The sequence below is a fragment of the Meriones unguiculatus genome, chromosome 10, assembly GCF_030254825.1.
Source record: "Meriones unguiculatus strain TT.TT164.6M chromosome 10, Bangor_MerUng_6.1, whole genome shotgun sequence".
In the NCBI taxonomy this organism is placed as follows: domain Eukaryota; kingdom Metazoa; phylum Chordata; class Mammalia; order Rodentia; family Muridae; genus Meriones; species Meriones unguiculatus.
Genome location: NC_083358.1, coordinates 76,014,898 through 76,030,757, shown reverse-complemented (window position 1 = coordinate 76,030,757; position 15,860 = coordinate 76,014,898). Strand labels below are relative to the sequence as shown.

At 40.2% G+C, this 15,860-nt stretch overlaps 1 protein-coding gene across 5 annotated transcripts in view; it reads right to left on the bottom strand.

Moving 5' to 3' along the window:
• The window catches only part of Sec24b (SEC24 homolog B, COPII coat complex component), a 78,484-nt gene that overhangs the window by 33,300 nt on the left and 29,324 nt on the right, over positions 1 to 15,860 (bottom strand). For 2 of the 5 annotated variants that reach the window (XM_021645084.2, XM_021645099.2), the window contains one exon: positions 6,717 to 6,821. The exons of the other annotated variants lie outside the window; for them this stretch is intronic. In XM_021645084.2, the coding sequence (XP_021500759.1) occupies positions 6,717 to 6,821 (105 nt within the window). The remainder of the gene's footprint in view (positions 1 to 6,716; positions 6,822 to 15,860) is intronic. 5 annotated transcript variants of the gene reach the window in all.

Sequence of the window (15,860 nt, the reverse complement as noted above, 5' to 3'; positions counted from 1 at the left end):
ACTATTTATTAGCCCTCCTCTGTGATGATAAATAGAAAACTATGTCTACATATACCACTTTTCTTAACAAAGAATACAAAGTAATAGTTATTCCTGTTTGTCTACACATATAACTCGAGCAAAATGCTGCTGTACAGGGTTAAAAGTCTCAGTGTTGGGCACAGTGGCATACCTATAATACTAGTACTTAGAAGGCTCAATGTTGAACTTGAGGTTGGCGACCTAGTGAGATCCTGTCGCCAAAACATAACAAAAAGTATTATAGTTCTAGAATAAAAAAATACACGAAAGGCAGGTGTGGTAGTACATGCCTGTAATTCTAGCACTCAGGAAGCTGAGGCACAAGGATTGTCAAGTATGAAACCAGTCCTAACTACGTAACAAGACCCTGTCTCAAAACAACCAACCAACAAGCAAGCAAACAAAACCACACAAACTCAAATAGTTATCAACAGATAATGGCTAAGCCAAATGTACTGTATCTAGCATAAAGGGCTATCATTCAGTCAAAATGAAGTGCTCATATTTGCTTTAATAGAAACAAACCTTGAAAACATGGTAAAGAAAAAAAGACCAGGCCAAAAAAAAAAAAAAAAAAAGCACACACAGAATATACTGTACAGGTCTAGTTCAATGAATCCCTAGAATACACAAATATACATAGTTGGAGACTAAGCTGGTGGCCATTGTGGATTGGGAAAAGAGCAAAAAGAAGAGCCATGGCTTAATGGGTACAGGGTTCTCCTCTGAGGTGATAAAAATGCTTAGACCTATCCAGTTCAACCTACATTAGCACACCTACAAAGCTAGCCAGCACTAAAAGAGGGTGCAGCTGCACAGCAAGGGAGGGGTACTATAAAATGCATCATAGGCCTAAGTGTTTGTTAAAACCACACAAATCTTCAAATACAGACCCCTCCATGATGTTGGGTACATAAAAGGCAATGAGCACATAAAAGGATGTTCACAGCATCACCAGAAGCTGCTAGGGCAATGGAGATCAACAAAACAGAAACACAGTTCCACCGTCGCATCTACCAAGGCAGCTAAAACCAAAAAACTCATTCTAGCTTTTTTTTTAAGAATGCAGAAAAACTGGAAACTCCATGGAATTGTAAAATAGTGCAGCCACTTGAGAAAACAGTATGATAGTTTTTAAAAGCACAGTTACTATATGACCAAGAGGTGTCATAAGATAAATGAAAACAAACTGACAATGTTCACAGTAGCACAACTTATTACAGCCAAAAGATGGAAGGGACCCAAATGTCCACCAACTCAGGAGAAAGTAAATACAAAGTGAGGTTCAAAACAGAATGGTTCTTGACCAATGAAAAGGAATGAAGTGCTGATACAGGTGACAACATGGGTAAATCTTACATACTATGCTTAGAGAAAGAAGTCATTCACAGAAAATAACCAACAAGTCAGCAGTGGCCCGAACTGTGCTGCTGAGAAAGGGAGCACGGTGACTGCTAGAAGGAGCTTATTTTGAGTGAGGAGAATGTTCCGGAATAGCGATGGGTAATGAAGTAAAAACAAATACAAATACAAATAAAAAGCAGCAAAACCTGATGAGCAGTAAACTTAAGGAAGCTAATTTTATGGTATGTGAGTTAGACCCAATTATAACTGCTATAAAAGACTATGGTAAGGCCAAAGTAGCCAGATCTCTATGAGCTCAAGACTAGCCTATATAATTCCAAGTCAGGCAAAAGCACAGTTACTATATGACCAAGAGGTGTCATATAGTAAAACTTCTTTTCCCAGCACCACAGGGTGGTTCACAACCACAACCACCTGAATCTCTAGTTCCAAAGGATTCAACACCCTCTGCTGACTGACGTGTGCAACAGACTCTTCCATCCAAGCCTGAAACCCTGAATTAGGCTGCCCAGAACCAACATGGCAGAAAGAGATTATTGACTCCTACAAGTTGTCCTCTGACCTCCACAAACATGCTGTGGCATACATCCATCCCACATAAACACACATGCATAAATGAAAGGTTTTTTTAAAATAAATATTAAAATAAAAACCAAAATAATTATTCTCCAAAACAGTAAAGCCAAAGATAAGAAAATATTTATATCAAATTATTAAAAATCATATTCCTATTTAATCATAAATCTAAAGCTCTTTCGTGGCAAGTCAAATGTTAAAATTTTAACTTTTAAAAATTTGTTCATTTTGAAATAGACACAAAGTCCCATCCCTAACCAAAAGCTATTTGTAAGTGATATCTGCTGAAAAAGGGAAAATCCGCTTTTGTCACTAGAATGTCACTTCCTATGTCAACCAGGCCCCAGGGCAGGCATTCCCAAGAGTAGCTCTCCTGTGGTTTTTGTTTCATTTGGTGTTTTGCTATTTTTTTTTAATCTTACTGATTTTCTTTCTTTTTTGTTTTTAGTTTATTTGTCCATTCTGATTTTCATTTTTTGTTGCTGCATTTTGTTTTTTTAAGAATGAGAGAGAATGCGAACTTGAAGCTGGGTGGGAGTGAAGTGGGAATGATCTATGAAGAGATGGGAGTGAAAAGACTACCATCAAAACATTGTATGAAAACGTTTTAAATAAAAGTTTTAAAAGGCCTACTTTAATAATACCATAGCTACAAACTTTCAAGTATTACTTATAAAAATAGTTGTTCTAGTTTATTTAGTGATTTTAAGTCTGTTCATTTACTTTCAGAAGTCCAAGTCTTGTCATGATATCAAAGCAGTGACAGTTGTAATCGCAAATGGACCACTAAGAGTCAGGAACAGTTGAATTCCGATACACTCTACTGTGTTCACAGACAGCATCACTGGCAATACTAATCAAAACTGTACTAAATACATTCACATGCAAATACATAGGAAACCTGTATGATGACATTCTGAACACACTTAAAGACATCTCCATGAATTCACTACCATCCTGGAGGAAGAATATCTGAATACCATTGTAACCCCTCAAACTCCAGTCAACACTTGCTTTGCACTCATCTCTCACATATTGCTGTGCCATCCTCCCTCGTACCCTACAATGCAGTACCAAACACCTACCAACCAATACACTTCTTTTCCCTTTGTGCTCATGACCAGTACACTCTAGACTGATTTTGTTTCTCCACTTGAGAAATATTTCCCTTATGCCAGTAGAAAATCACTTCCTCTCCAGGTAAGGCTTTGTCTGAAATCCCAAATCACTGCCTTTTCAAGTTATACTAATAAATGCTGTTTCCCTATCCCACATATTTGTGGAGGTCACTATACTGTCCTTTAGAACAAAACTACAGACTGAACAATTCTTATCTAAAAGACATGCAAACAGAAAGGCTTCAGTTTTTTGGTTTTTTTTTTCAGATTCTGGAATATTTACATATAAAAGATGAGATATCTTTGCATGAACACAAATCTAAACATAGAGTAGCTTATATTTCACATGTACCTTAAACATGGGGGTCCAAAAGCAATTTTACATATTTCTAGGACATCTAGGATTAACTATGATCTATCAAGAGAAAAGGAGAATTGTCCACTTGAGTCATAGTGGTACTGAAAACATTTTGGCTTTTGTAGCATTTCACATTTCAGATTAGGGAAACATTTCAATAAGAAAGCTAATTTTAGCTGAACAAGGAGTTTTGATAGATTACCCCCTATAAAACCTTAAGTACCTCAGGTTCCTCAGTCTCTGTTCTACCAGTAGCGGGAGAGTAGAAATGATGAGGCTAGAAATGTCTACATTTATAGAAATGTCTACATTTATAGAAAACAATTTATAGAAATGTCTATAAATGGAGTCCTTGAGAAGAATTTCCCCCTCAGTCTACATTGGCTCTATGTCCCAGCTTTTGAAGAAGCTTTGAAATAAAACCAAAAGAGAAAAAAGGGAGGAGCTAAAATGTGAGGAAGCAAAGGAAAGAAGAGGCCAAATGAACCAAACACCTGGACCACACAGGGAAAAAATGGCTCAAGAATTAAAAATAGCACAGAATCTCTGAAGCTCAGAAAATATAAATACTCTGAAGCCTTGAAGAAAAGGCCTAAGTTGTTTTCCAAGGGTCAACAAAGACTAAGATATTTACTAGCATTGCTTAATTTTAAGTTAACTGAGTAAAATGAGGTTTTGCTTCCACACAACATAAAACATGCAAAGAAGTGAAAGGTAGATTAATGTTCACCACCTACTGTTTCAGAGAAAAAATGGATACCTCACATCTCTGAGCTGTTTCCCACCAGTGACAACAGGTTCTACAGTAACACCCATTGGAGAGTAGTAAAATTCATCAAGTGTAGCACTTGATGTAGCATGAAATGTACACTTGTGAGACTCAAGAAATGTTCTTTCTCCTTTCTATCTCCCCATGCCCAAACAGTTATATCCATCTACAAGGGCTGAAGAAAGACGGCCCATGCAGAAGGTGCTGCCACTATCCAGAACAAGATGCTAGCAATGGGTCTCCACAAAAATAAGTCCAACTCACGAAGACACAGGGCCCTGAGAGTTTGAAATATTAATGAATGCTGAAGCGATGGGTGACAGTTGAATCAAGAACACGGTGTTCAGAACTGGAGACAGCTCAGCTGCAGGAGTACTTGCTGACAATGAGGACCAGAGTTAAGATTTCATAACAAATGAAAGGCAGTTAACCCTACATGGACTGCCATCCCTTTACATGCCTGCATTTCCAGCTCAAAGACATCCAAACCTCTCCTGACCTCTGCTTGTGCACAGAGCCACACATCAGCACATGTGTACATTTAAGAATTAAAACAACAAAAGTCAGTACATTTGTATGTCTTAAAAAAAAAAAAACTCTACAACTATTCATTAACTTCAACAGTGAAAAGCAGTGACTCTCCAGTGTCAGCCTGGCAGATAACCACCATCATAGAATGCTCAGTGTTAACCTCATCAACATGCAAACAGAGATCATCAAGGGCACTGCAAATACAATGTTGCTTTTGAAATCCTGTCAGACCTGTGTGTTCTAACCTAAGTGTGGCTGTGACCACTTGTAATTCCAGCAGCTGGGATGGAGGTAAGAGAGTTCAAGTCCACCTGTATAGGCTACATGACACTCTGCCTCAATAAATCAAAAGACCACCAATGAAAAGGAAAAACTATATGAACTATATTTCATATAAAACTACATTTCATAAAACAGTTTAATATAAAACTACATTTCATAAGATAATTGGCCTGTGTGAACTTAAGTTCCCCAAAACAAGCCACATCTATATTAAACATTCTATAAGGCTGAGTGACAGGTTTTAGAAAACTGGATTGTTACAGGTTGAAGGCCAAAATGATCTTTAGCTAGGCTTAGCTCCCTTACTCGTCATTATTCCCACCTGTTTGTGTAAGGACATCCCGTACCTCTTAGGTTTGTGGGCCTTCAGGGGTGTGCAGAGGCTCAGCCTACGGGAGTCTCACAGCAGGCCCCTGCTGTGCTGTGAGTCCACTGACCCGATGTCTCTACCAGTGTAGCTGAAAAGCATCCTCACTCAGGACTTCCTTTATTCTGCTACTATCAAAACTTCATGAAACTATTAACATTGAAACACGGTGTTCAGGGAAACCTGTGTTCCTAAATCAGTCATCACTCACATTCAGCTTTGAATAAATTCTCTCTTATTCCTTTTGAACTGAGAGCTTTGTTTGTTTTGCACTGACAGAACTATTACAGATCTACCAGCTAAGTTCAATGAACTATTATGGACTGGATCCTGGGCCATGAACACATCAGACATTACCTCAGGAATGTGTAGTTTCCTGTAACTGTACTACCTTCGTGACCAAGCAACATACACCACAGCATTTGGGAGTAAAGTTCATGCCTGTGATTTGTTTTCAGACAATGAAGGGAGAAATACATAAGGAATTATTTAAAAGGTGGTTTATTTGGAAAAAACATGTGAATATCTTTCAATTTTTAAAAATATGAAATCATGTTAAAATAAAATTTAATACACTTCTGAGAAATAAATGATATTTTTATATATTGTGTAAGGAAAAATTTCTTCCTACTTGCCATCTTATTTTTATCCCCCTCAAATCATGTCTAAAGAATTGAATATTTTAAACAATACACAGAGAACAGAAGCTTTTGGTTAGATAATTTGTAGCAAATCCTTCCATCAATAATAAATATAGTAGGAAGAGAATCATGACCACACAAAGTAACTTTAAAGAGTCTAGTCTTCAAGTGTTAATATTAGTGGAAGAACTGAACTACCTACAAAGCATAAAAATGTAACTAAGTGGGTTGTCACCACCCAACCATATGTACACCTTCTTTAGTTAATGTGATACGAACGAGTACTTTACAAGCAGGTAAATACTGATGTGGTACTTATGAGGGCCCAAGAGGACCCAGTCCCTATAGAACAATCTGACTTCTCTTCTCTATTAAAAAAATCCATATTGCTTATGTTGATTAGTCTGAAAGAGCATGCAAAGCAGAAAACATAATGCCTAAGGGGCACTACAGCAATCAGCAGGAGCTTCAGTCAGGCCACTCCTTTGCACACAGCTTGGGAAGATAGGCTTGTCTAAAAGAAGAAAACATTCAACCATCATCACAGATGTGATCAAGTCAAGTGACAATCTCTATAACCCAGCTGAGGTGTTCATTATGCTCAACTTCAGACATTTTCTAAAGGCTGAGACTGCAAAGTAAAGACAGTTTAATAGGCGAAGATGGAAACTGTAAAGCTAAAGCAGACCTGCTTCCTCATCCTCATCCTCCTCTTCCTCATCATCGGAAGCTGATGACAAGGGAGTTGGTGTGGAGCTAGCTTGATTATTAACATAGTCACCATACTGCATGCCTGTAAAGTGGAAAGCACAAACACAAGAGTCAAACCAACAGGAAAGGCAAGGAAATCAATCTTGACATTACATTAAAAGTGAGAAAGAATTCTGACATTCCAAAGAACATCCCAGCATGCATATTAATATCAGCAGATTATTATCAAAACAAGAACCTTTTAGAAAAATCTATGCAAAGCAGTTTAGTAAAAGCAGTTTTAATTTGAACTAAGTGGTTTAAGCATGAGAAAAGTACCATATGGTATAGACTTTGGAGCCATGGCCGTTTCCTCATCGCATACCCCTGAGCTCTGTACACGTTTACTTCTTCGGCCTTGGGAGTGTTGTAGCACATCTCCTCTGAGAACACGCTTCCCTAGAAGGCGGGGTTTGTTTCTACTGGACTAACTTTGTACGGCTGTGTGCTAGACACAGTCAATCCTACGTTCCTTCTGTATTACAGCGCCGCCCATAACAAACAATGGCAGTTAAGGAACTCTACTGAGCATAATCCTCTGCTTACTGGGACATTGTGGCCTTAAGTGTGGCAACGGCAGAGAAAGGCCAGTCCTGTCAAGTGTTGTCTACAGCCCACATGTGCATGTGGAATAAGACCAACATGTCTGACATCCACCAGAAGGCAGACTGCGGAAAGGACACACAACCTGGTGTTGCTCCCTCTGTAAGGGTTCCCTTGTCACACAGTTACTACATATTATTACTTAATCTGTAAAGGCAAACTATGAAAATTAATGCCCAGCACATTTTAAAGGAAAATGCAACTACTCTAACTTGAAAATGACAACACCTTATAAATAGGAGTAAACACATGCTTACAAGGAAAATCTCATGGCTCTTTTTGAAAAAGGAAAACTCCAGAAGCAGCTGGGATTTCCAAGAACACCCAGTAATGCTGGAAACACAGACTCCGGTGCCTCATGCTCTCACCATTATTTTTTGGGTGGCCTTTTTGGTTAATGTGGATAAACAAAACATCGTGAGAATAGGAAAGAGGCTGCTAATAAGCACATTTGAGTTCAGAGGAAAGCAAAGGTTAATCTTATAGATAAGTAAAGCTTTAGTCTTCCTATTAATGTGAAAAGAGTCATGAAAAATCTGCTGGCTGTGCTGATTTGGGGTTTTGTTTTGCTTTCCCCCCCTCCCCCCGTTGGTTCCACTTTGTAATCCAGGCTGGTCTCCTCATGTCTCAGTTCCCTAAGTGATGAAATTATAGGTGTGAACTACCATACCTGACAAGCTGAAACATTTAACATAGATAAAATAACGGTCATCTTGAGTTCATCTGAGAAAGCAAAACTCAATATAAAATATATATAACATTACAGGAAAACAAATTGAAAATTCAGTAGCATTGTCCTCTAACCACTTACTTAAAATAAAAATTTAATATTAGACTATAAATTAAATATACAAAGAAGTCACAAGTAAACAGGTAAATTAATAAAAGTTCTTTTACAAAAGAAATCCTTAAATATAATGACTTATGTCATGCTTCCTCGATGTGCTACTAGAGGTATACTTTAAAAGCGAAAATATATGTGTGTGTAAAGATGACACAGACAAAGAAGATACTCTGTTTGTTGTATTAAGAGAGGCCAGCACGCAGGGATATGAGAAGAGAATCCATTCTTCATGACTGGATCAGGACTGATGTTTGCTGATGCTACTCAAAGGAGGTACAATACAAAGCAAGTTCATATACATACTATAAAATATTTTCCACTCTTCCAGATTTAGAGAAAAGATCCCTTTCATTTATGTCAATTACTAGAAAAGAATCTAAGGCCTAGTTCAGATAAAATAAGATGGCTAAACAATGATAAAAATTTATTAAAAAATGATTTACTTCACTAAAACAAACCTTTACATTTGAGAATATCATCTATTGTAGACTGTAGAATACACTGTCGTCATCACTTACTATATTAACTAAATGTCACATACTTTTCTCCCACCGTGACTTTGATATGTTCAGAAATTAGCTTACCTTTGCTTGTTCAAGTAAGTGCCTTTAAAGCTTGGAAATATTAATAGATAAGAACATGACATTTCAAAACCACAAAGGAATGACAATAGCTTCGGAATAAGATCCCTCCACATTTAAAGGTCCTGTTTCAGTTATATGCAGTATATTCAGAATGTAACAAATGAGGAGTTCTTGCGACAAAGCAGCTTACTGCCCCAATAGCAACTCTACAATACAGGAAACACTTAGCGAGGGCTTGCTTCTATTGAAACCCTCTTTAAAAACTAACACCCACCCCCATGGGTTAGGTCAAATGTAAAGTAAAAGACTGTAACATTTGTCTCCTAGAGCCATCCTGAAACCCGTCACAGAAAAACAGAGAAAATACCCACTATTGTATTCTAAATCACTGAGTTATCTCTGACTTATAAGCTATGAACTTAGTAAAACCAAGAAGCAAAGGACATTTCACAGGATCTGAATGATGAAGAACATTGTAGTTAACAGACCTGCCTGTTAGCAGTGCTATCAGGAACACTCGGGAAATAAACCAAGAAATCAGGATTTCTCTGAGGGTTCTCCTGTTAAGCTCTCTCAGAAAAATCTCACTGTTTTGATAATACGTGGACTTTTGTGGGCATATTTCTGGTGGGTCTCATGTTTCCTATTAAAGATAAATATTGTGATAAGGAAGCTGAAAAAAGAAAACTCATTTTATTTTCCTTTTTTTTTTTTAATTTTCCTTTTTCAGTGTGTCCAAACTAAATAAATCCACTTTCCTTGCCAATTTCTATTTCCTAACGTCTTTTGGAATATAGGGAAATTAAAATCATGAACCCAGGAGTCAAATTTCACAGGCTTCTTTCAAAGAAAAAAAAATTAACAAAAAGTTAAAAAACAAACAAACAAATGTAGCCCATCAGACCCCATTCATCCCTGTGATCTGGGGATGTAGCTGATGTGAAGCACCCGTCCAAGCTGCGCATGCCCTAGGGCTCATCCCAACACATGTTGACCAAGTGACAGTGAAAATCACATTCAGATTAAATCACTACTACTGAAGGTCTTCTGCAGAACACATCCTTGGGGATAGCTTTACTGGCCCATACACAGCTATGCTGGCAACAAACTGAACTGATCTTAAGAGAAGAACTCCACTGTGAAGGGCATTTTTTTTTTTTTTTATTCAAGAGTTTAGATTTTGGAGAACTTTTACCTTTCCTAAGATGATCTTCAAAGCAGCATGAATTAGAAGACTTCACAAGAGCTCTCACAAAACACCAACTTTTTAAGAAACACTCTCATGTTCATTCTGTGGGTACTATCTTTCCACCCAAAGAAGTGTCTTGTTAACAGCTTTTTCCCCTCTTTACAAAGGACACAGTAACCCAGATTTACCTAAGTTCACTCTGAAATACTGCAGTATGAAACCTCTTTCTATAGCTACAAAGAAAGTACCCCTTTTCCTTAAGTGACTAATGAAGGCACCCAAAGTGAAGACTTCCTTTTCTGAAGATGCCTCAGGTAAAGGTGAAGCATGTTAGAAACAATTTTTTCTGGCCTGGTCCTCTTCAGAAGCAGAAAGAGTGAGGCGACAGGAGAAAGGACAGTTGAGTGGGTATGTTTTTATCAGCCTGCAAGCACTACTGTCAAACAACTATCTACTTTCAAAGTGTCCTGTGAGAGCAAAGCAAAAACAGTAAGAAATGCTCAACAGATGAGCAGAGTGACAGTACAGAGAACAACCTGGACATTGTCAGCACTCAGGAGGCAGAGGCAGCTGGATATTGAGTGTGAGTTCAAGGCCAGCCTGGTCACAGTGAGTTCCAGGTCAATAGGGGCCACATAGTGAGACCCTGTCTCAAACAAACAAGAAAAAGCAGCTGGGACTCTGGGTTCAATTTAGATTCAGCCACATACTAGTTGTTAGTGCTCATGAAGTTATTAACTGCTGTGCCCAGTACTGCTGGGTCCTGGAAACCTGACTGGGGCGACGCAGGAATGAAGAAACTACAGACACTGAAGAAATGACAGACACACATACAGAAAAGCTGAGATCGGCTGGGCTTTGCTCTCTCTGGTAGAGGGCACTTACTGAGCAACCCGAAACTCAGCATGTTTATTATATACAGCAAGAGGAGGAGGGGTTAGTCTTGGTGGGAGTTCTCTGTAAGGGAACAGTCTTAGCTGTAAATATCCAGGAGGAGGAAGCTGCAGTTGGAAGGAAGAAGCTGCAGTTGGGAGGAGGAAGCTGTAGTTGGGAGAAGTAAGTTGCAGTTGGGAGGAAGAAGTTGCAGTTGGGAGGAGGAAGCTGCAGTTGGGAGGAGAAAGCTGCAGTTGGGAGGAGGAAGCTGCAGTTGATGCTTTCTGTACACTTTCGTGCTTGGACCAGGGGAAGGCTGTGGCCCTGAGCCTGACCCGGAAAAGGCTTTGCCATGTCCATGGATCTGAGGCACTGGGGTCCTTGACATGGCCGTGCTCATGTCAAACAATACACATTCACTTAGGCCTTCCTCTGCTCCCCACATCTCCCCCTTTCTTATTTCTGAGATGTTCACGATGACTCTCCATGCTTAGTCCAGAGGTGGTTCGCTGTAATGCTCAACACCAGACTGTAAGAATGAGAAGAGGGAAGAACATAACAGCTGCTGTGCCCAACAAAAGGGAAAGGAATGTTTTAACAGGGTGAACAGATTGAAGCGTGAAGCTTGTCAAGGACTGTTTTGTGACATTATTATGAGAAACAATTTTCCACAGCCTCTTGCATTCCCTAGGGTGTGCTGACATAACTGGGCCAAATCCACACTATCATTGTGGGTCCAAACAACCAGGGTCCAAACACCTCAGTTCATTCCCCAATTGTATCTGCTCTCACTATAAGGGATTGCTCTCACATGTGTCAGTTGTCATCTGTGTGACATTAAATTCTATCTAAATTTAATGACTGCAGCTCACCCCCAGAAGTCAAAGACTCTAGGTAGTTACAGAAGTATTCCCCCAAACAAAGGATGCCATTAGTATAAACAGGTATGGAAGGAATTGACCAAGCCACTAAATGAAAAAGCGGTGGCCTGGGGGCGTAGGTCCAGTAGGCTTTTCCCCTGACTGGACTTACCTGAATAGATATGATTACCAGACACATCAGAAATATAGCCGCAGGGTTATTTCCCAACCCCAGGCCTCGTGCTCCCTCCTCCGACATTTGCATCAGCCTTTTTATCTGACCCCACGTTGGTGGTGTCGCCCTCCTTGAAGTTTGTGCAGGAGGCCTCCTCCTTGGAGACCGCTCGACTGGCTTCAAGGGCCACACTTTCGGTTTCTCTGTGGGCTCCAGTCTCAGCCTCTTCACACCTGCAACCAGGAACTTCACTGCATCCATAGCTCTTTAGGTGCCTTGAAGGTACCCAAAGTGGCTGTTCCACACCTTCAGGGAAGACACAAGAACACCCTCTTCTCCTCATTAGCATGGGGAACAGGCCAAAGCATTTTCTTGTCATGACATCTTCCTACAGTAATTTAGGTTTTATTTCCCTGTCTATTAGGAACCAGTGCCATTATGTGGCCCTAAGGTCATTTCCCATACAGTTTAAAACTTATGTAGATAAAGCCCTGTTTGGAGACCTGGAAGGGGTGGAGAACTTCCCCCTTTTGTTTTTCTAATTGTTGCTTGAGCCATCTATGGAACCTTTCTTTAACAGCCTGTCCCTGAGGGCTGTAAGGAATGTCCATGTACTTGTGTTGAGCACAAATGTTTTTTAATACAGAAAAGGTATAAGCAAGATTACTGTCTATCATGAAGTGCTGTAGATACCCCAGAACAGCAAATGAAGCAAGGCAATGAACAACAGTATGCTGGTAGCCTCCCTGAGAGAACAGGGTATAAACAGTATGATAACAGCTATCAACAGAAACATGCATGAACTGCACTCTCCCAAAGGAAGTGACATGAAAAACATCCATCTGCCAGAAAGCACTGGTCAGACATAACATTCTGGTCAGAATCGTCACGTATGACAGGCTGGACAGGACCACAGTGCATTGACTACTATTAGCCTCGCCTGTTCTCAGAAAACAGCAAATTCCTTTTGTAAAGAAGAGGTGTTTCGATGACATGGAACATGACTATCATGGGCTTTTATCAAGGCAGACTGCACAAAAGGGAAGCAGAGGGCCTGAGACCAAGGTGTCAGCCATGCATTAGCATCAGCCAATGGTCTGAGGAGAGATGAATATGGCCAAATAAGGCCAACATAGCAGGGACTCTGACATGGAAGCAAGAGTTTCAGGAGCACATGGAAAAGATGGTGTAGGTCTTGACCTGGTGCCTGACCAATGTAGGCCGTATCTCTAAGGCTTCCCTTACTCCTCCCACACAGGAGCATTGGCTGTAATTATGGACAGAAGAGAAGGCAAAATCACCTAAAACTATGCATACTGCAAAGAGTTAAGCTCACTGAATACATTGTGCATTGTATTTCAGAACCCAAGGAAGAGTGGTAGGCAGCCATGATGTTGCCAGCTGTCTGTGAAAATAGTTTTAGTGAAAGCAAGAGGTTACTGTATGACCTCAGGAAAAATAACCCTGTGAGTGGATGTACAGTATATCTTTGCTGGTGGATGATGAGAATCAAGCTGGCCTGAGTAATTAGCCAAAAGAGCACTATTAGGCATAGGACTGTTGCCAGAGCCAATGTTACTCTGTCCTGAATATGGACAGTATTTACCTCTGGCTCTTTACCTACCATTCCTGTAGAGTGTTCGAATCCCTTTGAGATTAATTATGCCACTAATAGCAAAGGTTCACAACCCTAGATGAGGAATGCACAAAATGCAACTATTTCAAAGTCCTCTGCAGTTGGCAGAGGGCTCCAACGGAGTCATCAGTGATTTCAGGCTTGCTAGTGAAAGGCATGGCTGGGTCCTGTCTATGTACTTAGACTCAGCCACTTTTGTGCAGTTAGAGCCATCCTAACCTCAGGAGTAATGTGGCATGGAAAAGAAGGGTCAGTGTCCTCTTCTCAATTTTGGGAAATCGGAGAAGGTTCTTGGGTCAAAGAGCCTCAGTACAGGTTTCACACAATTTATATCTCCCAACTATTCTTGAAATCATGGAGAGTTTTGAGGAAATCCTTGTGAATTTCTAGCTGTTGAGGTATACAGTTTATACTTTATCTAGCTATTGCCCCTAGATACTTTTATCTAGGTATTGCAGTGGAGATGCCTTTTGAATCTCTTCTGGAACAATTTGAAGGCACCCAGATCTAAAGACCTGTTCTTGAGATCACCAATGTTCACTGTCAGTTCAGAAGAATCAGATGACTGATTATAATGATGTAAGCCTTAGGGGTTTTCTCAGGTATGAGCTTGATAGCCTCAGCAACAAACTCCTAACACACAATAGGGCTGCTTTCATACCCTGGGCAAGTGTTGTACAGACAGACCATGATTAGGCAAGCAGGGAATAAAAGCAAACTTTTCGAGATAGCTAGGAGGTAGCCAAATGGTGAAAAGCAACCCTTTAAAGTCAACTATAATTAAATGAAAATGTGATGGTGGTCCTGGGGGCTGGGTCCCACTGCCTGTACTCTTGAATCCTATAGCACCCTGTATTTGCCTGATTTCTTTCTTAAATGAAGATAGGGATATTCCAGGGCTTAATGGACTGGTCTACCTGTCTGTGCTGTAGCTATTTCTCCACCAAAGCAATAGAGGCAGTTTTCCCGCTTGAGTAGCCACTGATCTAGCCAGACAGTTTTCTCTGATGGCCAAGTGATCTGGGAGGAAATCTGCCACCAGGCATGCATTGTAGCACTAACCAGGGCTGCTAGTGAAAAGCAGCAGTCACGAGACACCCCACTCCTAGCCTTTTGTAATCACCTGAGGATTTATGGGAATAGCTACATCTTATATTTTACCTAAACTCCATAAAGAATTAAGTCCCTGGATCACCTGAGGATTTATGGGAATAGCTACATCTTATATTTTACCTAAACTCCATAAAGAATTAAGTCCCTGGTGCAGTGTTCAAAGAGTATGGATTGAGCTATATAAAAGGACTCCCATTTGGCTCAGATATCTAAGCTGTGTAAGGTCACAAGCATACTGGGCAGGATCTATGGCCTAAAAGCACCTTCATGCCCTTTGGCACCTTGACAACTAATCACAGCAAACTGAGTAATGGTGCCTAAGCCTTGCCAGCTCCCTGGAGGCTGCTTGTTGCTGGCTGAATTGGCTATGCAGGAGGCCAGTGTGTCATTCCACAATTACTGACATGTCTGTCCTGGTATCAATAAGCCCAAGAGATCAATAAGCCCAAGAGAAGCTTTACCATTTAAGTTCAGCTTCATTTCTGGGTGATTTTCTTTTCATAGTTATACTCAGTAAGCATGATTTGAAGCCCCCAACCTTTGCTTTGTCTTTATGGGACTAAGCCGTGAGTGCCCTTCTTTGGTTAGCATTGGGGATATCACTAGTTGAGCTTTTTTTTTAATGGATCCAATTTTATTATTATTATTATTATTATTATTATTATTAATTACAATTTATTCACTTTATATCCCAGCTGTCATAGCAAACTTTGGGTAGAGGGCATGGAATTTTAGTTGAGCTACTTTGGTGTAGTACCAAAAGAAGTGTGGGGTAACTGAACCAGAACCTTAATTCCACCCCCCCAACACACACACACACACACACATACACACACACACTATCTTCATCTACTACCCCCAGGGTGAATCTGTCAACCATAGGTTCTAGCTGGTTCTGCCTGAAGTAAATCCTATTGTGCCTGCTAACTTGGACTCAAAGGCTGGTCTAACTCAGGTGGCAGAACTGACGTTCAGTCCCCCACAGCCTGAGGCTGCCTCATAGAGCTCATCAATGGTGCATTTTGGTAGCTGAGCTTTACTGTCTGTACTATCATTCACGGGAACTCTCAGGGTGACAGTACTGATTGTTTGAAGGGGCCTCAGCCATTTCCCACTTGAGGTTGCTAATGAATACTCATTTGTGAACAGCATTTGCTAGCCCAGTGGATTCCTCTCTCAGCATAAACCTGGAAGTAGACCATGGG